Source organism: Podarcis melisellensis (assembly GCF_964234715.1).
Source record: "Podarcis melisellensis genome assembly, chromosome: Z".
Taxonomy (NCBI): domain Eukaryota; kingdom Metazoa; phylum Chordata; class Lepidosauria; order Squamata; family Lacertidae; genus Podarcis; species Podarcis melisellensis.
The window spans coordinates 2,689,134-2,715,368 of NC_138547.1; the positions used below are offsets into that span (position 1 = coordinate 2,689,134).

General features: G+C 46.9%; 1 protein-coding gene across 7 annotated transcripts in view; it reads right to left on the minus strand.

Moving 5' to 3' along the window:
• DAB2IP (DAB2 interacting protein) overlaps window positions 1-26,235 on the minus strand; it is a 305,802-nt gene that overhangs the window by 193,604 nt on the left and 85,963 nt on the right. For all 7 annotated transcript variants that reach the window (XM_081896336.1, XM_081896334.1, XM_081896335.1 and 4 more), the window contains exon 2: window positions 17,609-17,712. In XM_081896336.1, coding sequence (XP_081752462.1) covers window positions 17,609-17,712 — 104 coding nt within the window. The remainder of the gene's footprint in view (window positions 1-17,608; window positions 17,713-26,235) is intronic.

The window sequence follows — 26,235 nt, forward strand, 5'->3', positions numbered from 1 at the left end:
CTTTCTGAAAATAATACATGAACTGAAACATAGCTGTCATTTGAAATTTGCGCTTCCCTGAATTTTGCAATGCAGTGCAACTCTCCAGCCAAGTATTGTTGCATTGCAAAAAATGTGGTAAAGTGTGCATGGACATTTTTGTAAATAATGGCTTCCCCAAGATCTTTCAAAAATTTATTAGCATTACTCTCATTTTCTCATTCTTAAGAGGTTCTTATATGCACTCTGCTGTGCTGAGAATCTCCTAATCTGATCATCAGATTTGTCTGCATTTATTAGTAGTAGTATTATTAGTATCATCATCATCATCATCATCATCATCATCATCATCATCATCAATTTATTACATGCCTTCACCCTAATGGCCCAGCTCTGGTTGCAGCATAAAAACATATTAGATACAGTTTTGAACAAGTTGCGGTTATACAAAAATGCATCACATCGGGGGGAAATTGCTTTGCAAAATTATGTACATTGGGCAAAAATGCATTTTTAAAAATGGATACATTGGAAGAAATTCCTACCAAGATGCTGCTGACTTTTTTGTGAGGACTTTTTTGGGGGTTTGGCAGGGGAAGGAATTACAAAATGATATGGCAATGTGGAGAACAGACTTTATGCGTGGAAAAATGAGAAACTATATTTCACCGGTTCACCCATCTCTAGGGAGACAATCGGACATGCAGCCCAAAGTATCTAAAAGAGCATTTTCCCAATTTGCACTGTGCATCTCAAAGGCCCTTTCCTTTCTATAAATGGAAGGTGAGATTATGTCTCTGCTCTTCCCGTTTCCTAACACGGCAGCCCAGATGAGAAATAGAGCAGAAAAAAAGGGTGGAGGAGAATGAAATCCTTCCTTCATGCCTCTGCTTGCAACATAAGCTTGCCCTGCCAATAAAATCCACTCCACTGTCATTTTCTCTTTCCACGCAGGACTCTTCTCGACAGCCAGAAGCCCCAGTGACAAGATCTTGGGGGGAGGGTGAAAAGAAAAAGATCCATAACTCTGCCGTGCCCTATCCATTCAGCAAAAACAGGTCACCGCTCCGAGTGCTGTAGCCTGTCATTGCAGTCTCCAGCCCAAAGTACATGATGAACCCAGAGAGGGTTCCCACAGCACAGTCCAGTGTTCAGATCTGTCAAGCTCAAATCTCTGCAACGGCACGCCAGCTGATGGCAGCTGCTGCATGCTGGGAAATGGCTGTCAAAATTGGTGGAAATTTAAAAGCCACGCAGCTGGGCGAATATGAAACCACAGCTCTAAGCTCTGGGATAAACTTCCCCCGCTATAGAAATTCCACATAGCAATCAATATTTATCCGAGGCCAACTAGTTGGCTCAAGTTTTGCGCTAGCTTGCGGAGGGATCATAATTCAGTGCCAGGATACCTGTTTGGTGTGCAGAAGGTCCTAGGGACCACCCCCTGCACCCTCACCCAAAAGGACCAAGTGGAAGAAGACCTTTCTCTCTGCAGTAGGTAATTCAGAACAGCCTCTGGGTTAGAGGGAAAACTGAAAGCATGTTTGTTTAGACAAGCTTTTGCTTACATTTTAGGGAATTTTTTTTTTAGACTGCACTGCTCAGTTTCTGCTTTATATCTTATTGCCATTTTACTGTGTTGCTTTGAAATTCTTATGGTACTTTCATATCTGTTTTCACTGGGGCTTTTTTTTGCATGCTCTTTTCATATAGTATGTTCATTCATATAGGCAGTGCTTTTTTTCTAAAAAATATGTTTAGGGGTACTCTCATTTTCCTACTCATATTGAAACACTGCCCCTCAATGAGGCCAAACGTAGATTCACAAAATGTTTAGGGGTATGCGTACCCCTGCACCCCCCCCAGGAAAAACCCACTGCATATAGCAGAGGCTATATGAATGAATAAATACATATAAATAGTTTGACCTCCTACAGGTCTACTTCTGATGCTGGAATTTAAGGGTATACTGTCATGGAGTATGGAGGCTTGATTTAGCTGGTGTAGGTAATATGGAATGATAGGTCTGTCTCTTTTAATAATAATAATAAATTTTTATTATACCTCGCCCTTCCCGGTTCAGAAAACCGGGCTCAGGGCGGCTAACAACAAATTTAAAACACTTAATTGTAGAAGCAGCATAAAATACAGTATAAAAACATGAATAACACAAAATTCAAAGTTCAGAAATCAATTTGGGGGAAATCCATCCAATAAGCATTAGATAGTCACCAGGGCTAGCTGGCTGAATTGGTCCCAATTGGGCCAGCGAGGAGTCCCAGGGGAGAATTAGCTGTGGGTCCCAGAGCGGGTAATCTTCATAAAATGGAAGGGGGATGGAAGAGAAGGGAAATAAAAGATCAGGCTGAATTCAAATTAAAGGCCAGGAGGAATAGCTCTGTCTTACAGGCCCAACATAAGGAGGTCAAATCCTGAAGGGCCCTAGTCTCCTGGGACAGAGCATTCCACCAGGTCAGAGCCATCACTGAGAAGGCCCTGGCCCTGGTGGAGGATAGTCTGACTTCCTTAGGGACCTCTAAACTATGGTTATTCATGGACCCCCCGCCTCTGTGGGGCAGACCAGGAGAGGTGGTCTCATAAATTCGAGGGCCCTAAGAGTTGTTTAACAATCCATCTACACAGGGAACTCTGAGAACTGCAGCTCTGAGAATTGAAGCAAATTGGGGTCTCCCAACAGCTCCCAGCCCCCTTAACAAACTCCAGCTCCCAGAATTCTTTGGGAGAAGCCGTGCCTGTTTAAAGTGGTATCACTGTGATTTAAATGTATAGGGCAGACAGGACCTGAGAAACCAGAGGCTGTGGTTATGCAGATGAGGAAGTGGGGCCAGGCAGAAGAGAACAGGAGAGTGGGTTTGGGGGTGGCCTTGAGAAGGGCTCAGAAAAGAGTGGGACTAAAACTCTGGACCTACGTATCTCTGTTGATCACACTGGATCTCAGATAACGAAAGATGCCCCACTTATGGGAATGGAGAGCATAAGAATTGTTGCAGGAATTTATGTATTGGGTGGGTTGCCCCTCCAGAAGATATCGTGCACATGCAGCCCACTACCAAGATCAGCACAATCACTTTTGCGACTTTTGTGATTTGTCCCCACAAAACACTTCATCACAGTTTCTTCCTGCCTATTCAAAGGGCCTTTGCTGCACAATACCAAATGTAAGAATTCACTGATCAATGTATCTATGTACTTGCTCACTGGAAAACTTCAGAAATTCATATAGACATGTGAGCTCAGCTACTCAGCAGCCCCTAAACCTGAGTGATAATCCCTGGCATCCTGATACCTGAGTGCCAGACAGGTAGCCATTCCTGAAATAACAAACCCAGATGAAGACAAAAGGGTGTGATTAACTTGGCTGGGAAACAGGGAAATGTAAATATCTCTTTTGTTACACTTGATGGATGTTTGGTGGAGGGCAAGGGGAACCATGGGGCAGGGTCTTGGATGCTCAGATTACTGCCACCAGGCCTCCCCTTTCATGATGTAACCATGATGTATGAGTGATGTAGTTTGGGGGGTGTAACATGGGGATTGACAGCTAATAAAAGTTTGGGGGCTCTTTTGTTCGGGGCTCCCCACATGCAGGTGGCACTGTGGGTTAAACCACAAAGCCTAGGACTTGCCGATCAGAAGGGTGGCGGTTCTGTAGCCTTATTGGAGTTCACCGATTGGGTCTGCGTTGCTCCGGGACAGGAGGAAGGAAGTCAAAATGACACCGAGTTGGTTCAAAGAAAGAGTTTATTCTGCTCTCCGGATAGCAGAAGGCACTTGCGTGATCAAGTCCACAGCAACTCCAAAGAAATGACAAGTTTCATGCAGTATTTATATCCTCCAGACACCCTCTCCCTCCTCCCCTCAGAGCCCAACCACGTTAGCCTATGTACACAGGTTGACATCACATATGTTCCTGCTCTGGCACTCTTAACCTTAAAAGGGATTTCCTTCCTGCACTCCTGACCATAAAAGGATATTCCTGTTCCTACTCCTATCTTGGAGCAAGAGGTCACTACTTTCGAGAACATGCTCTGGCGTTAGTCCCAGATTTGGGTCTCTGCATCATTTGTGGTCAGAACATAAGATACATGTCTGTGTCTGTTCTACTGGTAGAGTCAAGGCCAGTCTTGCCGTCAAACTGATAAGGGAGAGAGCTGTGTTCTTGTTTTGCATTTGCTCAACGGCTGAAGTTTATGCATTTTAGCTAAGGAGAAATGGGAATTTTGGTGCAGTTTAAAAACTGCCTGCACAGTCAGTTTTTGAGTTTTGGAAACCCATTCCTTCAGTTCGAATCCCTGCGACAGGGTGAGCTCCCGTTGCTCAGTCCCTGCTCCTGCCAATTTAGCAGTTCGAAAGCACATCAAAGTGCAAGTAGATAAATAGGTACTGCTCTGGTGGGAAGGTAAACAGCGTTTCTATGCGCTGCTCTGGTTCGCCAGAAGTGGCTTAGTCATGCTGGCCACATGACCCGGAAGCTGTACGTGGGCTCCCTCGGCCAATAAAGCAAGATGAGCGCCACAACCCCAGAGTCGGTCACGACTGGACCTAATGGTCAGCGGTCCCTTTACCTTTAACATGGGGTTTAGCAGCTAATAAAAGTTTGGGGGCTCTTTTGTTCGGGGCTTCCATCTTGTTCCACCTTGTGGCAGGTGGGAGTCCTGTCACGACAGTCTTCAATAAAGACCAAGCCTACTGGCTGCTGTTTTGCTCTGGTATTCCTGGCTGGTGTCCTTGTTTTTTGTCCAATGGAGCCCTCAGAATTCTCCGTTAACAGAATGTAAGAAGAGTTCTGAGGCTGGAACAGGCCATTGGCTCATCCAGCCCAGAATCCTGTTCTCACAGTGGCCAGCCTGGTGCCCCAAATGGGAAACCCGCAAGCAGCACCTGAGTGAAAGAGCACTCTCCCCTCCTGGGGTATTCAGAAGCAGCAGATCTACGCACCCGTGGCTACCTTGCGAAAAGGTGACGCCACCAGCCTCACCACTTTCACCAAGAAAAAGCACCGCCACTCCTTTCCCCTTCACATAGCAGTGACTGAACCCACTGATAAATCCTCCCAAAACCATTTGCATATAATTTCTTGCTGGCATCAAGACTCGTTATCTAAATCCAGTTGCCGTTGACAGTTTAATGATAATCGCTTTCTGTTTATGTATCATTGAGGATAATGTTCCTATTCTCCTTAAAATTCAATCCCCACTTCTTCCCCTTCTTTTGCAGCCAGGGCGGGGGAAGGGAGTCATCCACAGACCAAAATTATAGTAATTTCCTCTTCTGGTTTGAGTGGTTTAGTAAACAATTAGGTTTCAATTAAAGATTGGGTGCTCCTGCTGGGGTAGGGGTTGGGGTGGGGAGAGGCAGCGCCAGCTGACACAGGGTTCCAGCTCTCCTTGTGAGCCACATGAGGCCAATGCTGCACACCCAGGCAAACCTGGCTATTAAAACATAATTTACTTGAGTGTGTTTTGTTTGCCGGTGGGGGTGGAGGTAGTGACTTGAGACGAAGTGGCAAAAATTTGTCTATGTTATATGATGATAAAATTGCTTTAAAAGCCACCTCTTAATATGCCACGTGAGTTGGGACCATCATTGCTAGGTAGGTAGATTCAGGGGAGGATAAATATAAAAAACAGAGACATCACCTTGCTGACAAAGGTCCGTATAGTTAAAGCTATGGTTTTCCCAGTAGTGATGTATGGAAGTGAGAGCTGGACCATAAAGAAGGCTGATCGCCAAAGAATGGATGCTTTTGAATTCTGGTGCTGGAGAAGACTCTTGAGAGTCCCATGGACTGCAAGAAGATCAAACGCATCCATTCTGAAGGAAATCAGCCCTGAGTGCTCACTGGAAGGACAGATCCTGAAGCTGAGGCTCCAAGACTTTGGCCACCTCATGAGAAGAGAAGACTCCCTGGAAAAGACCCTGATGTTGGGAAAGATGGAGGGCACAAGGAGAAGGGGACGACAGAGGACGAGATGGTTGGACAGTGTTCTCGAAGCTACCAGCATGAGTTTGACCAAACTGGGGGAGGCAGTGGAAGACAGGAGTGCCTGGCGTGCTCTGGTCCAGGGGGTCACGAAGAGTCGGACACGACTAAACAACAACAAATATAGAGCAGAGCAGGATCTCATGGGAAGGTCCCAGAAAAACTAATTTTGGGGAGCAAAGAGGAGGTGGCTTATGAGTGAAATTGGGGGGAAGAGAGGAGGGAAAGGAAAAAAATGCCTCAGTGACTGGAAGGTAACTTGGATTCACTTTGTGTATAAAGATAGTCAAGAAGAATCTAAGGTGTGTGTGTATGCGCTGCCATTGGAGATCATCAGTTCAGTTCCCGGTGTCTCTGGCTAGAAGGATTGGTTAGGAGTTGATGGGAGGTGGGAGCCAGCTAGAGTAGGTAACAGTGGTGTGGGGATAAATTTTAAAGTGCAGGAGTTCGTCATTATAGTGTTATAAGAATTTTAAGGTCTTAAAGGTAAAGGTAAAGGGACCCCTGACCAGTTGCAGAGGACTCGGGGGTTGCACCGCTCATCTCGTTTACTGGCCGAGGGAGCCGGCGTACAGCTTCCGGGTCATGTGGCCAGCATGACTAAGCCGCTTCTGGCGAACCAGAGCAGCACACGGAAACGCCGTTTACCTTCCCGCCAGAGCGGTACCTATTTATCTACTTGCACTTCGTGCTTTCGAACTGCTAGGTTGGCAGGAGCAAGGACCGAGCTCACCCCATCGCGGGGATTCGAACTGCCGACCTTCTGATTGGCAAGTCCTAGGCTATGTGGTTTAACCCACGGCGCCACCAGCGTCCCAACAGGAGGCAATGATGGCCACCAATTTGGAGAGCCTTGATGGAGGTTTGGACAAACCCATGGAGGAGGAGGAGAGGAGCCACAGTTACTGGGCTGTGCCTCCATGGTCAAGAGGCAGTGAGGCTTCTGAATACCAGATGCAGGAAAACACAGGAGAGGAGACCTGCTCTTGTGCAAGGATCCTGCTTACTGGTTTCCCACAAGCATCCAGTCAGCCACTGTGAGAACAGGACTAGATAGCTCATTGGCCTGATCCAGCTAATGGCTCTTCCCACCTTCATAAGCGTCATCGGCTTCATCTGCTTGGATTAACAAGGACTGACCTTGCCAGCCTTATGCTTTGCTGATGAGCATCACGCTGGTAAAGGCTATGCGAGATAAACAAACTGTATCGGACAATCAGTTCTTCTTCTTGCATTATGATGTTCCCTAAACAAACCTTCACTTCAAAGCCACTCTGTTGTGTTCCTCCCTAAACACCGGCTGGAGGGATTGGGGCTTAATCTGTTTGGCCTTCCCAGGTGACAGAAGGGCTCAGCTAACATGGAAACCGTGATCCAAGGTGAAGCAGCTCAGCCAAAAAGCAAGGGGTAGGAGGATGAGAGAGACAGGTGTGAAGGTGTAGGTCCCGCCCTGTGGAACGCGTTTTCGTTAGATGTCAAGGAAATAAGCAGCTATCTTATTTTTTATTTATTTTCTATTTTTAAAGGTAAAGGGACCCCTGACCATTAGGTCCAGTCGCGGACAACTCTGTGAATGCAGCACTCATCTCGCTTTACTGGCCGAGGGAGCCGGCATTTGTCCGCAGACAGCTTTCTGGGTCATGTGGCCAGCATGACTAAGCTGCTTCTGGCGAACCAGAGCAGTGCACGGAAACGGCGTTTACCTTCCTGCCAGAGCGGTACCTACTTATCTACTTGCACTTCGTGCTTTCGAACTGCTAGGTTGGCAGGAGCAGGGACCGAGCAATGGGAGCCCACCCCATCACGGGGATTCGAACTGCTGACCTTCTGATTGGCAAGTCCTAGGCTATGTGGTTTAACCCACAGTGCCACCCGCGTCCCTTAGATATGTAATAAGGTAAAGGTACCCCTGCCCATACGGGCCAGTCTTGACAGACTCTAGGGTTGTGCGCTCATCTCACTCTATAGGCTGGGAGCCAGCGCTGTCTGCAGACACTTTCGGGTCACGTGGCCAGCGTGACAAGCTGCATCTGGCAAGCCAGCGCAGCACACGGAACGCCGTTTACCTTCCCACTGGTAAGCGGTCCCTATTTATCTACTTGCACCGAGGGGTGCTTTCAAACTGCTAGGTTGGCAGGTGCTGGGACCGAACGACAGAAGCGCACCCCACCGCGGGGATTCGAACCGCCGACCAAGCGATCGGCAAGTCCTAGGCGCTGAGGTTTTACCCACAGCGCCACCCGCGTCCCCATAAGTAATAAATGTTCATAAATGTACCAAGCAAACATGTACATGAATATATAAACCACATGTCTCGAGCAGCGCAGGAAGACTGTCCTGAAATGATTTTGACTCCCAGACTGACCAAATGTTTTCTCTGCAAGGAGGGAGGGGGTGAGGGAACCTTCCCATTGTCTCAGGAATTGGGAAATCACCATCTCAAAGGAATGGCCAGACTGCTAGGAAAGGCAATCACATAAGGCATTATCAGATAATCTGGCAGACAGGAAAATAACAACATTCAAATTTCTGTTGTAGACCACCTTTTCCGTGATGTAGGTATGATGTATCTGGGGGGGGTGGTCTTTGGTTACACCCCTTCTGTGGTCTATGTATGATGTATTGAGGGGTAGTCTTGAGATCCAGGGAAGGCAATTTAAAATGTCTCTATAAGGGCAGGCACACCTTGGTTCTGGGTCCTCCTCCTTTCCTGCGGGTGAGGGGAGCACCCTGTTGCAAGAGCTTTAATAAAGATCAGGCTTGCTAGCTGCTTTGCTTCTCAATATTCTCTGGTTGGCCTCTGTTATTTTCTCCGACCGATGGAGAACCTACAAAAGGACTCTATAAGGGCTCTTGTGTCCCCCACAAGGGAATAAGGGCAGATTTTCGTTTATTACACCGGTATCTCTGGCTATATGGATAGGTTAGAAGTTGATGGGAGGTGGGTGCCAGCCAGAGTAGGTAACAGTGGTGTGGGGGGTAAATTTTAAAGTGCAGGAGTTCATCATTACAGCCCCCACAGTTTCTTGGAAATCAGCTCCATTAAACTCAGGGGTGCTGAATGCTGACTTACAGACATATAGGTTCAACTTGGAGAAACACTTTGAACAATAAAAATAATACACACGTCAGCCTTTAGCTTCAACTGAAAATGCAAACAATCTTGCAAACAAGTGTTGCCCATTTAAACTGCTAGCATGAAATAAGAACAAAGAAAAGGAAAAAAGCATCTGCGTAGTTTTCTTCATCTTCTCTGAGCAAATCTGTCACAAACAAACTTGAAAGTCTCCCTGTCACCTCATTCACGTGCCAGACCAGAGGAGCAGTTCTGCTCACTACCTTAGTCCTCACTACTCTTGCTCTGCAAACACAGCTGAAGTTGTGTTCCCCTCCACATCATTGCTGGTCAATACTATCCGATGAGATAGAGATGTGGTTTGCCCTGGAAGAAGGCAGCTTGATGTAATCTTATCTTCGGGAATCAATCCATATCTTGGCGTTAGAGATTATGACCCGCATGCAGAAGTTTCTAAGTTAATGGATGCCAGGCAAGCTGCATGTTAACATCTGATGGATCAATAGTCTGACTCGGTTTAAGGCAATCCCACTATCCAAAAAGACCTCTGAGAAATGTAAGTGGGTAGGAATTGCCTCCCAATCAGGACCTGTAAAACTCTGCAGAGAAAGCTACAGCCACTCATGAACCTCAGCTTGATAGCCTGAAACTCAAACACATTCATCCTCAAATATCTTGCAGAAGTATTGTAAAGCTAAAATAATCTCCAGGTATGCAGACTCTTCTTTTAAGAAAAAATTCTTCCTGCAGCACATAATTAAACTATGGAGCTCTCTCCCACAGGAGGCAGTGATGACCCCCAACCTAGATGGCTTTAGAAGAGGATTAGACAAATTCTTGGAGGAGGGGAGGGCTATTGATGGCTACCTCTCTTTCAAATCAGAACCAGTGAAGGTGGTGAAGGGCCTGTGTGAGTGCCTGGAGGCAGTTGGAGGATGGATGGCGGCTAATGGATTGAGGTTGAATCCTGACAAGATAGAAGTACTGTTTTGGGGGGACAGGGGGCAGGCAAGTGTGGGGGACTCCCTGGTCCTGAATGGTGTAACTGTGCCTCTGAAGGAGCAGGTGCACAGCCTGGGAGTCATTTTGGACTCACAGCTGTCCATGGAGGCGCAGGTCAATTCTGTGTCCAGGGCAGCTGTCTACCAGCTCCATCTGGTATGCAGGATGAGACCCTCCCATCCCGTGGACTGTCTCACCAGAGTGGTGCATGCTCTAGTTATCTCCCGCTTGGACTACTGCAATGCACTCTCCATGGGGCTACTTTTGAAGATGATCCAGAAACTACAACTAATCCAGAATGCGGCAGCTAGACTGGTGACTGGGGGCAGCCGCCGAGACCACATAACACCGGTCTTGAAATACCTACATTGGCTCCCAGTACGTTTCCGAGCACAATTCAAATTGTTGGATACCTTTAAAGCCCCAAACTGGCCTCAGTCCAGTATACCTGAAGGAGCGTCTCCACCTCCACCGTTCAGCCCGGACACTGAGGTCCAGCTCCGAGGGCCTTCTGGCGGTTCCCTCATTGCAAGAAGCAAAGCTACAGGGAACTAGGCAGAGGGCCTTCTCGGTAGTGGCACCCACCCTGTGGAACGCCCCCCCATCAGATGTCAAAGCGATAAACAACTACCTGACATTTAGAAGACATCTGAAGGCAGCCCTGTTCAGGGAAGTTTTTAATGTGTGACATTTTGATGTATTTTTAATCCTTGTTGGAAGCCACCCAGAGTGGCTGGGGAAGCCCAGCCAGATGGGCAGGGTACAAATAATAAATTATTATTATTATTATTATTATTATTATTAGCCAGGATGGCTATGTTCTGCCTCCACAGACAGAGGCAGGAATGCTTCTGAATACCAGTTTGTGGCAACCACAGGAGAGCAGAACGGTCTAGTGCTCAGGTCCTTCTTGCCAGTTTCTCTTGGGGATGCCTGGTTGGCCACTGTGAGAACAGAGTGCTGGACTAGGTGGGCCACTGGCCTGATCCAGCAGTATTTCTTAGGAAGGGCAGGCTACAAAATGTCAGTTTTAAGAGTCAGAGAGCAGTAAAATGTCAACATACCTAGTTGACCAGCCTGAAAAGTCTGATTGAGGTCTATCTCAGCCCTTGAAGGAGGTAGTTCTAGGCCTTTAAAACAGGCCAACTCCAAAACCATGAAGCTCTATTTCCTCCAGATGAGTTCTCCATTGCCCGCAGAAGAATAGCAATTCTATTTAACGATAAATTTTCCCTGTGATTTGCTATTCCCAGCAGGACAGGGGAGCAGAGTGATGATCAATGTCCCTTTCCTCGTTAATGAGAGGAGGTTCGCTCCCACCCCCACCAGCCTAATATTTGCCAGAATCCAGGCTGCTCCAGAGCTTGCACAAATAGCAAAGGCGTCTCCTCTTAAGAGAAGCAGCTCTCTTGAGACTAAAGGGAAATAACAGCTGGACCAAGCCTCCCTCGCCAAAGACAAATGCTGTCTTCTCTTATTAAATCTTCCTCTGGGCAATCCGTTACGGATTATTTCTTCAAGCAGAAGGCCGCAAAAACTCACTACTGCAGAAAAGAGAAAGGGCTGGGAGGGGCCAAGGGAAGAGGCCTGTTCTGATGCAGCCTTCAGATTTATTTATTTTTTTATTCCCCTCCCCAAAGCAGAGATGAGCCTGAATCAGCATAGAGAACATTCTGGAAAGAGGCCCAATCTGGAACCATCCTCCCTTGCCCTCCTCTTCACCTGACGAGACTGGTTCCTGTTGTGTTGCCCTACCCTTCAAAGTCAGGGCCATGGCTGGTTTGGGAGTGTACAGTGGTACCTCGTGTTACAGACGCTTCAGGTTACAGATACTTCAGGTTACAGACTCTGCTAACCCAGAAATAATACCTCGGGTTTGCTTCAGGATGAGAACAGAAATCGTGTGGTGGTGGCACAGTGGCAGCAGGAGGCCCCATTAGCTAAAGTGGTACCTCAGGTTAAGAACAGTTTCAGGTTAAGAACGGACCTCCAGAACGAATTAAGTACTTAACCCGAGGTACCACTGTACTTGAAGGTCTGTACTTGAAAGTCTACAACTACAGCTGATTTGCACTTTCTGAAGCAATATGAGGACCAAGACATAGCCATTCTTCAAGATCTGCGCTGATCCATATTTTGCAATGCAGTTCTCTGACCAACTGGTGCTTCAAAAAAAAAAAAAAAAGATGGCTATACAAGGGGAAAGTATGCATAAGAAGGACAGTCTTAGTGAAAATAACATATAAATGAATTATATTATTATTATTATTAATAATAATAATATAATATAATGGAGGGGGGGATGTTTGGGTGAATTGGCAGTCTTATGACTTCTGAAAGCCACCTAACGTCTTAATAAGCACAGGAAGTAAGCTTTGTAATGCTCTGCTCATTTCTGCTTCACTGGCTTTCCTGATGGCTACATTTCTACTTGCATGAGGGCAAAAAGCAGAAACAAAAGATACTCAACACAGGAGTTGTCTGTTATCTCATGGCATAAGAATTGTGTGTTGTAACAGGGGGTGATCTGTTGCACGTTTGTCCCCTTTTCAAGAAAAATAAATAAATAATAAAGTTCACATTCTCTCTCTCTGAAGAATGGAAAACTTCGTTGCAAAAATGTGCACATTAGTCAAAACTAAATCCAAAAATGTGCTTATTAGGAGAAATTCACCCCAAACTGCTGTGTGAATTTTCAGTTTTATTTTTTTATTCTTTGCAAATGGCTGTAGAAATCTAGAGAACTGAATTTAAGGTTGAGAAAGGGAGAAAGGGAGAAAAATAAAACTGACAGGTGCTTCCAACCCTTCCTCCTGGGTGTATAAGGGATGAAGGGAGTTGTAATCCCAACAGGCTCTGGAAGGCATCAGGCTGGGATCAGCGCCCTACACCCTACGCCCTCCGTCCAACTCAGCGTGCCATATGCAATCAAAAAGGAAATCTGAGAGCAGAAGCAAGAATTTATATTGACAGAACAGACCCATACACAGAATTATACACCATGACACCTTCTTCCGTTTGCGCCAGTGACACACACTTATCTTGACAAATTCAAAAAAAGGTTGAAATATCAGTGCCTGTTGAAGAGGATGCTCAGGGCAACCATCTAAATGCTGAGCCTGACTTGGAATGCCAGAAGCAAGAATCCACTTGTATGAAGAGTGGATTGTACGGTTATATAAGATCCCTGACTGCCCAGAGCTGTCCTTCACTGGAAACAGGATACTCAAAAACGGGGACAATGGTGCCTGGCTTTGGGAAGGCTCTAGGCTGTCAATGAAGGGGATCTATGTCACTGCAGGTGTTGTTGTACTCCCGGGAGCCAGCCTGGTTAGGGAACATGGGAGTTGTAGTCCAAGGACCACAGGTCCAGGGATGAAAATCCAAGATGGCAACTGGGGACAGGAAGCAGGCACTTAAGAAAGAGTTGGAAAAGTTTCAGAAAAGAGCCTGCAGAATGATTGAGGTCATGCAGCGAGTCCCCTATGGAGAAAGGTTGTGGTGTTTGGGACTTTTTAGTTTAGAGAAATGGCAAGAGGAGATACGGTGGAAGTTTGTAAAATTATGTCTACCAGCTCCACCTGGTACGCAGGCTGAGACCCTCCCTGCCCGCAGACTGTCTCGCCAGAGTGGTGCATGCTCTAGTTATCTCCCACTTGGACTACTGCAATGCGCTCTACGTGGGGCTACCTTTTAAGGTGACCCGGAAACTGCAATTAATCCAGAATGTGGCAGCTAGACCGGTGACTGGGAGTGGCCGCCGGGACCACATAACACCGGTCTTGAAAGACCTACACTGGCTCCCAGTACATTTCTGAGCACAATTCAAAGTGTTGGTGCTGACCTTTAAAGCCCTAAACGGCCTTGGCCTGAATGAGCATCTCCACCCCCATTGTTCTGCCCGGACACTGAGGTCCATCACCGAGGGCCTTCTGGCGGTTCCCTCCCTGTGAGAAGCCAAGTTACAGGGAACCAGGCAGAGGGCCTTCTCGGTAGTGGCGCCTGCCCTGTGGAACACCCTCCCTTCAGATGTGAAGGACATAAGCAGTTATCCTATCTTTAAAAGACATCTGAAATATTAAAAACTAGGGAAGTTTTTAATATATAATGCTGTATTGTTTTTAACATTTGATTGGGAGCCGCCTAGAGTGGCTGGGGAGACTCAGCCAGATGGGCGGGGTATAAATAAATTATTATTATTATTATTATTATTATTATTATTATTATTATTATTATTATTCACGGTAATGGAGAAAGTGAATAGAGAAGTTTTCCTTTCTCTATCGTAACACTAGAAGCCGTGGGCATCTGATGAAGCTGAATGTTGGAAGATTCAAGACAAATAAAAGGAAGTCCTATGGAACTCCCTCCCACAGGAGACAGTGATGGCTATTACCGTAACTTGGATAGCTTTAAAAGAGCATTAGAGAAATTAATGGAAGAGAAGGCTGTCAATAGGTACTACTCATGATGACCGCAATGCTTCTGAACACTGGTTGCTAGAAACCACAAGAGGGGAGAGTGTTTCTCATGTGCTAGAATCCTGCTCGCTGGTTTCCCACAGGCATCTATTTGGCCATTTTGAGAAGAGGGTCCTGGGCTAGATGGTCCACTGGCCTGATCCAGCAGGGTTCTTCTTACTTTCTTATGAGGTGTCCTCAAAGCATGAAATGCTTGCTCTGAGGCTAAGGCTTTGTAGAGCCTGTTGTGCTGGGATTGGCTCTTGGGGAGCAGCTGACTGGTGGATCAGGAAGGCTGGTATTGCAACCAAGGAGGCACCCCTGAGGCACAGAACTGCAAGCTAAGGAAACAGCTGTGTTAGAACCCAGTCTGCTCTTCCACCTAAGGTTTTTCTCAAGGCTTTTTGGTTGTGCCAGGAAAGGGACAAAGCTCAGTGGCAGAACACTTGCTTTGCATGCAGATGTTCTATCCTCTCTTGCATCTCCAGGTGAGGTGGGAAAGTCCCCTTTTATGAAAATCTGAAGAGCCATCGCGTCATGAGTCCCAATGAGATGTCAGACCAGGGCGAGGGCTGGGAAGAGTTACCAGTTGACAACCTAGGGGAAGAACCTTAGCAGCTTGAGATGGGTTGAGAACCAAGTCTTGAAAGACCTACACTGGCTCCCAGTACGTTTCCAAGCACAATTCAAAGTGTTGGGGCTGACCTTTAAAGCTCTAAACGGCCTCAGTCCAGTATACCTGATGGAGCATCTCCACCTCCATCGTTCAGCCCAGACACTGAGGTCCAGCGCCGAGGGCCTTCTGGCAGTTCCCTCCCTGTGGGAAGCGAAGTTACAGGGAACCAGGCAGAGGGCCTTCTCGGTAGTGGCACCCACCCTGTGGAACACCCTCCCATCAGATGTCAAAAAGAAGAACAACTGCCAGACTTTTAGAAGACATCTGAAGGCAGCCCTGTTTAGGGAAGCTTTTAATGTTTAATAGACTATTGTGTTTTAATATTCTGTTGGAAGCAGCCCAGAGTGGCTGGGGGGGCCTGGCCAGATGGGCGGGGTATAAATAATAAATTGTTGTTGTTGTTGTTGTTGTGGCTGTTGCTGTTATAGAGACTGTGACTCGATAGACCAGTATTGAAATCCCCACTCTGACATGGAGCTCACTGGGCGGCCTTGGACCAGCTGCTGCCTCTCAGCCTAACTTACCTTGCAAGGTTGTTGTAGGGTTTACTGTATTTTTCGCTCTATAAGATGCACCCAACCATAAGACGCACCTAGTTTTAGAGGAGAAGAACAAGAAATATTCTCTCCCTCTCTGCGCAGCGCCTCTCCAGCGAAGCGAAGTCAGAACAGCAAGAAGGATTGCTGCGCAGCGAAAGCAGCGATCGCTCTTGCTGTTCTGGCTTCTGGGATAGCCGTGCCAAGCCTCTTCAGGGCAGGGGGAGCGTTCCTCCCACACTGATCCCTCTTGCTCTCCTGGCTTCTGGGATAGCTGTGCAGCCTGCACTTGCTCCATAACACACACACACACATTTCCCCTTACTTTTTAGGAGGGGGAAAGTGCGTCTTATAGAGAGAAAAATACGGTAAATGAGGAGGGTGAGAACCAACCATGGATGCCACCTTGAGCTCTTTGGAGAAAGGGTGGGATATAAATGCAGTAAACAAATGATGATAATAAATAATAAATGAGCCTTGAGTGAAAAGGGGCCCTCGGGGGAAGTTGGGATGAGGTATCAGATTCCAGGGAGGGCAGCGTATCAGCTTGGCACTCTGCTCTGTTCCCTCTCACGTCACCCAGACACTATGTGCCCGCTTCACCCCCTGATCCCATGCCAGCCTCACCTCCAGTTCTGGCACCGCCCTGGTACTGCCAGAGCCTGCCTTGCAAACAGAATCCATCTCCCAGTCTACTTTTGAGCTGCCACCGATGCCTCCTCCATTGCCCATGTCACAGAGATGCCAGTGCTGGCAGACATAGGCAGCTGGGTCCAGCCCTCCAGAAGGACTCCCTGTTTGCTTGCCCAGTCCAACATTCTTGCCATACTGAAGTTGTGCCCACCCACTTCCTTTATAAGGGGACTCAAGAGTTTGTGCCACCTGTGGAACCAGCGTCTTAGCTCGGTCAGCTGTGCAGAGCACCTGTTGCACCTTTGATCTTTACTTTGCCTATTTGCCACAACAACCATTTGGGCATTGAAAATATTGGAAGAAACCCTGTTGCGAGTTTTGAGTTCATCCTGCAGCGAGATCCAGAACATGCTGCCAGGCAGTAACACCAATGATGGGCCAACGATCTAAGGCAGCTTTCTATGGCACCACAGCCCTGAAGGAGCACCAAAGTCAGTGCTGCATGGAGTTAAGCAGAATTCAGACAAATTGTCATGTTCTGGTTCACGGGTGATCATAGTCCCGGCTGGAGACATCGGGACCGGGGGCAAGATGGCGGGGTGGGAGCAGGAACGGGACTCCAGAAGGCAGGAGTCAGGAAGCCAAGAGTTCAAGGGTCAGAGCCGGGAGTCAAGAAGCCAAGAGTCTGAGGGTCAGGAAGCAAGGAGTCACGAAGTCAAGGGTCCGAGGATCATGAAGCAAGGAGTCAAGGAACCAAACGCAGCAAGGCAGGGAACGTGTTGCTGTGGCAAAGAGCCGAAGATAAAATGCTGACCTTATATCCCTTCCCAGCTCTTGCCACCAGGTTCTCTGAGTTACCAATCAGCCTCATCTGTGTGGCCGCGCCTTGCCGCTTCAGAACAAGCTTAGGAAGGCCCCAGACCTGCAGAGTCCTATTGGTCACAGGATCTGGCTCCTGCACGCACAACTGACACAAATCCACCCAAAGATCCCTACTGTTGCAGAGGTCTGTGCCCAGGTGGAAATACCTCCAGGCTGCTCCTCTACAATCCTTGCTGGTCTGCATCTCCTAGTTTGTTTTGTTCCTCTAAAAAGTTTCCAGACTAAGACCCCTCATGTGAATACGAACAAGAGCTTACAAACGAGCCACATTACTGTAGAGTAGAAAGAACCCCACCTTCTGGCAAGGAAACACAGCTTGGGCTGGGAAACAGACAGACAGACAGAGACAGGGGGACTTACGGTGACACGAAACGGCGTTGTGGCAGCCGGCTCCATGCTGGGGTTCTTCTCTGCCCCCCCGCTGGGCAGACCACGCCGCTGCCCTGTCCTCTCTGGTGGGGACTCTGTGAAAAGCAGAGAAAAGGAGAATGTTGGGGACCACCTCAGAAAGAGGAGCTGCGTGTGCGCATGCAAGAATCACAACAACGGCACATCGCTGCAGGTGGGCTATGCCACAGGTAGTGGGTCCCCGTGGGAAAAGCCACTTGAAAGTTTGTCTCTCTCAGCCCGTCACTTGAGGATGTTTTGTTTTGCTGACAACTTCCCATGCAAACAGAGTTTAAAGTCAAGAGACCTTCCAAGTGCATTTCGTAATTGCTAGGTGACTTTGTTGCTCAGTTCAATCTTTCTACATGGTATTTTATGCTTTGTGGTACTTCTTACATAAAGGACACAAGGACACAAGATGCGCCTGCAAGTGAAATGTGAAATCAAATGGGAACATGAGATAGGGAACACATAGCAACAGACCTTCCAGGGCCTTATTTGTAACAGAGCCATTCAGACGGGGTTTAAAAAAGTGTTACAAGCAAACATAGATAAAAAACAACTTCTTGATTTCACACTGAATTTGAAAAAAATTGATGCAGTTTTTGAAGATGCAACCTGCCATCTTGATTTTAGCTAGATGGACCAATGGACTAACACAATGTAAGGGAAGTCCCTGTGTTCCTAATGAGGAACAATAATGGACTGCAATGGAGAGGAAGGAGTAGGGCAAAATGAAATACAAATCGCATCAACCCTGACTGACCCCTGGCTGTGCTGGCCTCCCATCCCTGGGACCCCCATGGGTGCACGTGAAGTAGGTTGTCTGGATCAGGGCTCATAAGTCAGCTAAGGCAAGTGTCAATTGTGCAGCAAGCCAGACCCAACGAAAAGCACCTGCAAGCTCAGAGAGAATTCAGGCTCTTGAACGAATAAGTACCCTTCAGTTTCCAAGACAATCAATATGCAAAAGGCGGAGAGAGAGAAAGGGAGGGAGGGAAGGAGACAGTCAAAAGGCATTACTAATCACTGCACTTAGCCAAACATTCAAGAACATCATTCAAGTACAATATTTCACCAACGGGCGTGCCTGATCACAAATATTACGACATTGCAACGACCCACAGCTGGGAGCTCACCGTCAAGAGAACCAGGCTCACTTCTGCAGTGCGGGGTGGGCATGGGTGATTAAAGCACAAAGGAGATTGCTTTGTGGAGGAGCTTGAGGGTAAATAGGCACCTTGGGGAACAGAATCAGGTTCTTGACACAAGAGGTGCAAAGCTCACATAGAGTCAGATATGAGAAACTGCATGTATAACTCCATCACTAAGTTGTGGGGTTCCCTCTCTGCAGAGGTTTGTCTGGCTTCTTCATTGTGCAGCTTTTAGGTAAAGGTAAAGGGACCCCTGACCATTCGGTCCAGTCATGGCCGACTCTGGGGTTGCGGCGCTCAACTTGTTTTATTGGCTGAGGGAGCCGGCGTACAGCTTCCGGGTCATGTGGCCAGCATGACTAAGCCGCTTCTGGCGAACCAGAGCAGCACACGGAAACGCTGTTTACCTTCCCACTAGAGCGGTACCTATTTATCTACTTGCACTTTGAGATGCTTTTGAACTGCTAGGTTTGCAGGAGCAGGGACCGAGCAACGGGAGCTCACCCCTTCGTGGGGATTTGAACCACCGACCTTCTTATTGGCAAGCCCTAGGCTCTGTGGTTTAGACCACAGCGCCACCCATGTGCAGCTTTTGGTAAATGCTAAAGAAATGCCTCTTTGCCTTGGTCTTTGGCACCTGAAATGTGTATTCTCAGGCTCTGCCCTATTCTTGCAAATGCAATCATAGAATTGTAGGATGGAAGGGACCCCAAGGGTCTGCAATGCAGGAATCTCAGCTAAAGCACTGGCGGAGTAAGGGGGGTTCCATCCCGGTGGGGTTCCATCGCATTACTACTAAATAATCCTGACACACACTATCTGAAGTTCTTCAGCCACCCTCAAAGATCCCGTCTTTTCTTTCTGGCTAACACTTATACCTGGGACTCCCTACTCAAACACCTGCAGGTTGTCCCCTCTCCAGATTCTTGCCAGGCTCTCTTCAAAACCTTTGGCATAACCCCACTACCCCTCAAGTTCTTATGCTCTGCCTAACCCCATGCATCCAAAATATCCATTCTTTATATTTCTGAATGACTCCCCTCCCCTGGATAGTGAGTAGGTGGGAGGGGGTGAGGACTGAAATAGTTAAAATCACAATGCAAAGGGTTAAAGCAAAAACATTTAAATGTTCAAAGCACCACAGTGCAGAAGAACAGTTTAAGTGACATCAGCATAACTCAGAAATAAAAGCAAAGTTGCATAAAAGCTGCTATATACAGGAGCAGAGAATGTTGTTGTTGTTGTTAAGAAATATAATAAAAAACCTAGGAGAAAAATTGCATAGGGGATTAGCTGTGGGTGGGGGAGACGTTAGATTCAGTTCACAGGAAAAGGTTGTTGTTGTTGTTTAGTCATTTAGTCATGTCCCACTCTTCGTGACCCCATGAACCAGAGCACACCAGGCACTCCTGTCTTCCACTGACTCCCGCAGTTTGATCAAACTCAAGTTGGTAGTTTCAAGAACACTGTCCAACCATCTCGTCCTCTGTCATCCCCTTCTTGTGCCCTCCATCTTTCCCAACATCAGGGTCTTTTCCAGGGAGTCTTTTATTGCAGTCTCGGCTTCACAATCTGTCCTTCCAGTGAGCGCTCAGGGCTGATATCCTTCAGAATGGATAGCTTTGATCTTCTTGCAGTCCATGGGACTCTCAAGAGTCTCCTCCAGCACCAGAATCCAAAAGCATCCATTCTTCAGTGATCAGCCTTCTTTATGGTCCAGCTCTCACTTCCCTACATCACTACAGCGAAAGGTAAACCTACCTAATTTGCACTTTCTGGAATGAAACACAAAAGCCTCAAAATTTACACTTTTCTGAATTTTGAATTTTGCAATGCAGTTCTCCATTCAAATGGTGGATAGAAGAATGCATACACTGGGGCAAAGTGTCCATAAAAATGCATCCATTTGCAAAAACAATATCAGAGAAACACAAATTATTAGGGTAAACTACTTCTCAAAAAGTTGGGTATTAAGGAAAATTACATACAAGCACCTGTGCATTAGAAGGTATTTGCCTCAAAATGCTGGCGAATTTTAATGAAGACTTTAAAAGCCATTTCCAACTCGTGGAAATATTTAGAACTGAACTTCAGTGTGAGAACCTGAAATTGGCAGATTCACCCATCCCTAAGGGGTGAAACCTCCCTAAGAAGAATAGTTTACCAGTGCTATACATGACTACTCAGGAGTAAGTCCCACTGAGTTCAATGATACTTACTCCTAGGTAGGTGTACATAGGTTTGGTCAGGACAGATCCAGATGTGCTCCAGAGGTATATAGACAAAGCAGTGCATAACTTTTGGAAAAAAGTTGGTGCTGGAGCTCAGGTGTCTATGTAAGTCCTGGCACATGGTCTGGAAGGAGAAACCACTCTTCCATTCCTAGAACATGGGCACAGCCTGAGATACTGTGGAAGTCTGAAATGCTACATTTGGAGGACTGTGTATAAGCAGTGGGGGGCGTGGCATGGAGGGAGCCTGCTGTGTCCCCCCAGGTCATGGTTGGCCTGGGGTTGGAGCTGCAGCTGGGTGAGAGAAAGTTGCCTTGGCAGGGGTGGTGAATATGCCACCGATTCGCCTCTCTCCCGCCCCGGGTCAGGCTTGACCTGGGAGTGGAGCTGTGGCGGGTGGCATTGGGCCGTCACGCAAGGAAGCTGTCTCCACAGCTCCCTCACACGCCAGAGCCAGCCTCCGATGAGGAAGCCTGTTGTGGGGGCACCTTGCCACAGCCCCTCAAAAAAATATGCCCAGGGCCCACTACCCATACCCACCCCACGGTACTCCACTGTTTGCAGACAGTTTGTGTGGCTTTCCATCAAAAAAGGATATTCCATCAAAAAATTCTATTCTATAAGGTGCAGAAATTAATCATCATCATCATCATTTATTTATACCCCACCCATCTAGCTGGGCTTCCCCAGCCACTCTGGGCGGGTTCCAACAAAATATTAAAATACACCAAACATTAAAAGCTTCCCTAAACAGGGCTTTCTTCATATGTCTTCTAAAAGTCTGGTAGTTGTTCTTCTCTTTGACATCTGGTGGGAGGGCCTTTCACAGGGTGGGTGCCACAACTGGGAAGGCCCTCTGCCTGGTTCCCTGTAACTTGGCTTCTTGCAGGGAGAGAACCGCCAGAAGGCCCTCAGCGCTGGACCTCAGTATCCAGGCAGAATGATGGGGGTGGAGATGCTCCTTCGGGTATATTGGACCGAGGCCGTTTAGGGCTTTAAAGATCAGCAAGGGGGGGGGGCAAAACAGCACAAGCCTAGTGATCCCAGCAGCTCCTCCCAGCAGCTCCTGCTCCAACAAGGCAGTTGTGAGGACTGATGGCCCACGCCTTCTCACCACTTCCTAAGGCTACTCCTCTCTAGAAGTGAGTGTTCCAGTTTGTGAATGTTCTTTTGGAAGCCGAACGTCCAGTGGCACTTTTGTGGCTTCCAGCTGGCTGCAGGAAGCTCCTGCAGCCAATCAGAAGCCGCGCCTTGGAAGGCAAATGTTTTGAAAGTCAAACAGACTTCTGGAACGGATTCCATTCAGCTTCCAAGGTACATCTGTACTTCTTCACACAGTGCATAGTTAAACTATGGAACTGAATTCCACAGGATGCTGTGATGGAGACCCATTTGGATGGCTTTGGAAGAGGACAGGACAAATTCACTGAGAACTTGAGGGCCCATGCAGCTGGAAGCAATAATGCTTATGAGTACCAGTTGCAACTGGTTGGTCACTGTGAGAATAAGATTCTGGACTAGACAGGGTGATTGCCCTGATTCAGCAGGCTCTTCTTATTAAATGAATGAATGAATGAATGAGGGTCTGCTCAGATCCCTGCTGCAAAAACCAAGGAGCTAAAATAATAATGTGCATTGTTCCCAATAGATGCACTGCGTGTGCCCCAATTGTAGTTCACATATACATTCCAGAGTAACGGACGAGAGTGATGATCAGAATTCATGTGATGGGCTCACTTTGCTGAAGCTAAGCAGATCTGGGCTTAGCTGGTGCCTGGACCACCTGGGAACCCCATGGATGAGCCTGCCTTGAATTCCAGCTTAGAAGAAAGGAGGGGCATAAATTATTGCTGAGCCCAAAGCTCTCAGCCAAAAACCTTTGGTACAAAATGGGGAAGGGAGAGAGAGTAAAATTGCCTTCCTGCCTAGGCCTTCCTCTGCTTCAAGTTTTACAAATAAAACAATATTTTATTATTCAGTTAAAGACCCATTAAAAGCAAGATACAGTATAATCCAAAACCACACCATTCCTAACACAGAATGTAATACACACATATAAAGCAAGAACATGATTTTTTAAACACACACATTTAAACTGATAGACTCCCTTTGTGAATTTTTGAAGCAACAAAGAGAAACTGTGCCACTCCATTATTGCTAGGAGTCTAGCAAATTCTGTCATTACATTATTTTCCATCAGGCAATAAGTCAGCCAAATAGCACTCAAGCGTCTTTCCTGGTATTTTCATAGCATAGATGTAAACCATCTATTTGGTCATCTCTGTAAAAGTTGCATACAAAAAGAACATGAACCGAAGTTCCCATTTCTCTGTCAGCACAGCAGCAGAATGGTCCATTTTGTAGCAGCAGGGAGAGGCCTTACTGGGAGATGACATCCCCACCCCACCCCAGGGGCTGAAATTGGAACAAAGTGGTGGTATTTTCATTCAATCCTCATATAAATTTATTTTTAAAATGTATAAGCTGTTATACATCTGAAGATGGACACCAAGTTTTTTTGAAATGGCAATAGCTATTAACCCAACAATTAAGAGGAATAATAAAAACCAGTCAACTAGTTTAAAAATACCATAATTTAACATCCTTGGGCAATAATACTAAAAAATAGGTCAGAGGCAGCAATGTCTCTGAATGTCAGCTGCTGAAAACCACTGAAGGTGAGAGTGCTCAGGTTTCCTATAATGGGCGTCTGGTTGGCCACTGTGAGAACAAGACGCTGGACTAGATGGGCCATGGGCTGATCCAGCAGACTGTTCTGATGCCCTTATATTTGTAAAGCCATCCAAGTTGGTGGCCATCACCACATCACGTTGATCTGCAAGTTCTGCCTTGAGTCTGGTCCTCATGAGTCTGGGAAGTGAGATGGGACTGGGCTGGGCTGGGCTGGGCTGCACTGGTGAGATTCCATTTGAAGGACAGCACACTGAGCAATTATCTCAGGTCTCATGTTGGATCTTGATGGGGGCTGCTCCCAGGCTCTGGAATTCCCTCGCTTGAGAAGCCAGACTGGTTCCCTCCTTGTTGTCCCTCCACCAACAGGGGAAGACTGTTTTGTTCTGACAGGCCCTTGGCAACTGGCTGTTATCTAAGGAAAGGGCTTTTAATAGTGCAGTGCTGCTTTCACTGCATTTTAACAGATTTGTGTGTGTGTGTGTGTGTATTAATGTTTGGTTGTTTGTTAACTATTATCTTTCAGATGTTTTTAGCTTTTTGCATTACGGTATATCAGTGCCGTTTTTAATATGTGAGTCCTGGACTGCAGAAAATGTGCCATAGAAATAACAACAATTTGTTTTTCGTTGTTTTTTTTAACAGTTCAAGACTTTTAATACAAATCATTTGCATTCCCTGAGCATGCAACTTTAAAACACATTTCATAAAATATTGTCCAACAATGGCCAATGTCTACATTCAATATCACACAAACCATTTCAACGTATTATACACCATATGTACAAAACTTATTAATTTTTTTCAGACCAATGGTCCATACACCCTAAGGTATATTGACACATCCAGTTTGCACTAGACTATTATCTCACATGGCTATTCTTCCATAATCAGATGCATTCTAACCCAATAGCCTTCCTCAGTGGCAGTGCTGCTGCATCTAATATCATTTCCCAAATTTGTAGAAGGGTTCTTTAGATTAAAAAAAACAAAACAGCACTAGCCTAACTCAATGGGAAGACAATGTTTTGCTGCTGGGCTGCTGACTGCAGCACCACAGACATCTGAAGTGACGCTAATGCTTCTTCTTAACGCAACCAGAGAAATAACAACAATTTGATTGGCTAGAACATGACCCAACACTACCATCAGCAAACATTGGTTTGTTGGCATCCTCCCAACTGTTTTGCTGCATCACCATGCCCCTAAGTGGCCTGCTCTAGTCTCAAAAGGCTTGCAAAACCAACTCTTCGCTCCAGAAATACATTTTGGCTCTGTCCCTTGAAAGCAAGTGGTGTGAATCTTCCAGAGGCTCGCCTTAATCAGAAGAGTGCAGGTGAGCTGGCTGAGAGGCCTGGAAGCCTCAGCCAGAGCCCTGGCTCCCAGCGGCCCGCTCATTCTGCCCAGTTGGCATTTGTGCCATGTGCAAATAAAGCCCCTTCCTCCTCTTTTAAACCCGGAACGGGATCTCCTTTCATATCTCAACCCCATGCCACTAATCCCTCCTTTACAGACTGTTAACTTCTCTGGATTCTGAGGCCACTTGTATCATTACTGAGAGATTTGGAGGGTTTTAAGTTAATAACATGCCATCGACTTGCTGGATGGCAAATGCCATCCCAGAGTGCTAAAGCCCTGAATCTGCTGTGATCTCAAGCCAATAAGTGGACAAATGAAGGTATAATCTGCAAATTGCTGGGAGGACTGTCTGAATACCTTGGAAAGGGCAACTCCTCCTGCAAGAACAGGCTCCCTTGCCGACGGCACCTTGTACCTGGGATATAGTTGCTAATAAACACAGTCCCAAAAAACAAGGGAGTGAGAATGAGGCCCTGAAGCTCAAGCAAGGCAGACTCACAGACTCATCTGCTCTCTCCGCAACCCATGAGAGAACAGCTGGAGCTGGTCCCCAGGAAAAACTGCCAGGGAATGCAGAGTTGAATTTACTTGATTTTGGCTCCCTGCATCCTGCCTCACATCCCGGGATCCCTGGGCGGGTCCCAACATAACAACGAAGACCCAGTTTAAACCTCAGAGAAAATGCAATCAAAATAATGCAGCAGCATCAGATAACAGTAGCAGTCATGCCCAAAGGCCTGAACAAGCAGCCAGCTTCTCACCAGGCACCCGAATGGCACTACCGGAGGTGTCGACTGAATTTCAGGGTGGGAGAGGGCATTCCAGAGTGGGGGGGCCACCACAGAAAAGGCCCACCCCTGCCTTATTACCAAAGGTACAGTTCCTAGCACTGTGGCCTTAATGAGGGCATCCCCAGAAGATCTGAACTCACAGGCAGACATGTGCAGAGAGGCGATCCCTTAAGTATTCAAGGTCCAGGTTGTTTGGGACTCTATATATCAGAAGAATGTAAGTAGAGTCTATTGTATATCAAAGCACCAGAACTCATGGACATTCAATGAAGATGAATGTTAGAGGATTCAGGACAGAGAAAAGCAAGCAATTGTTCATGAAGCACAGACTATGGAAGTTGCTCCCTCAGTAGGCAGTGCTGGCCACCAACTTA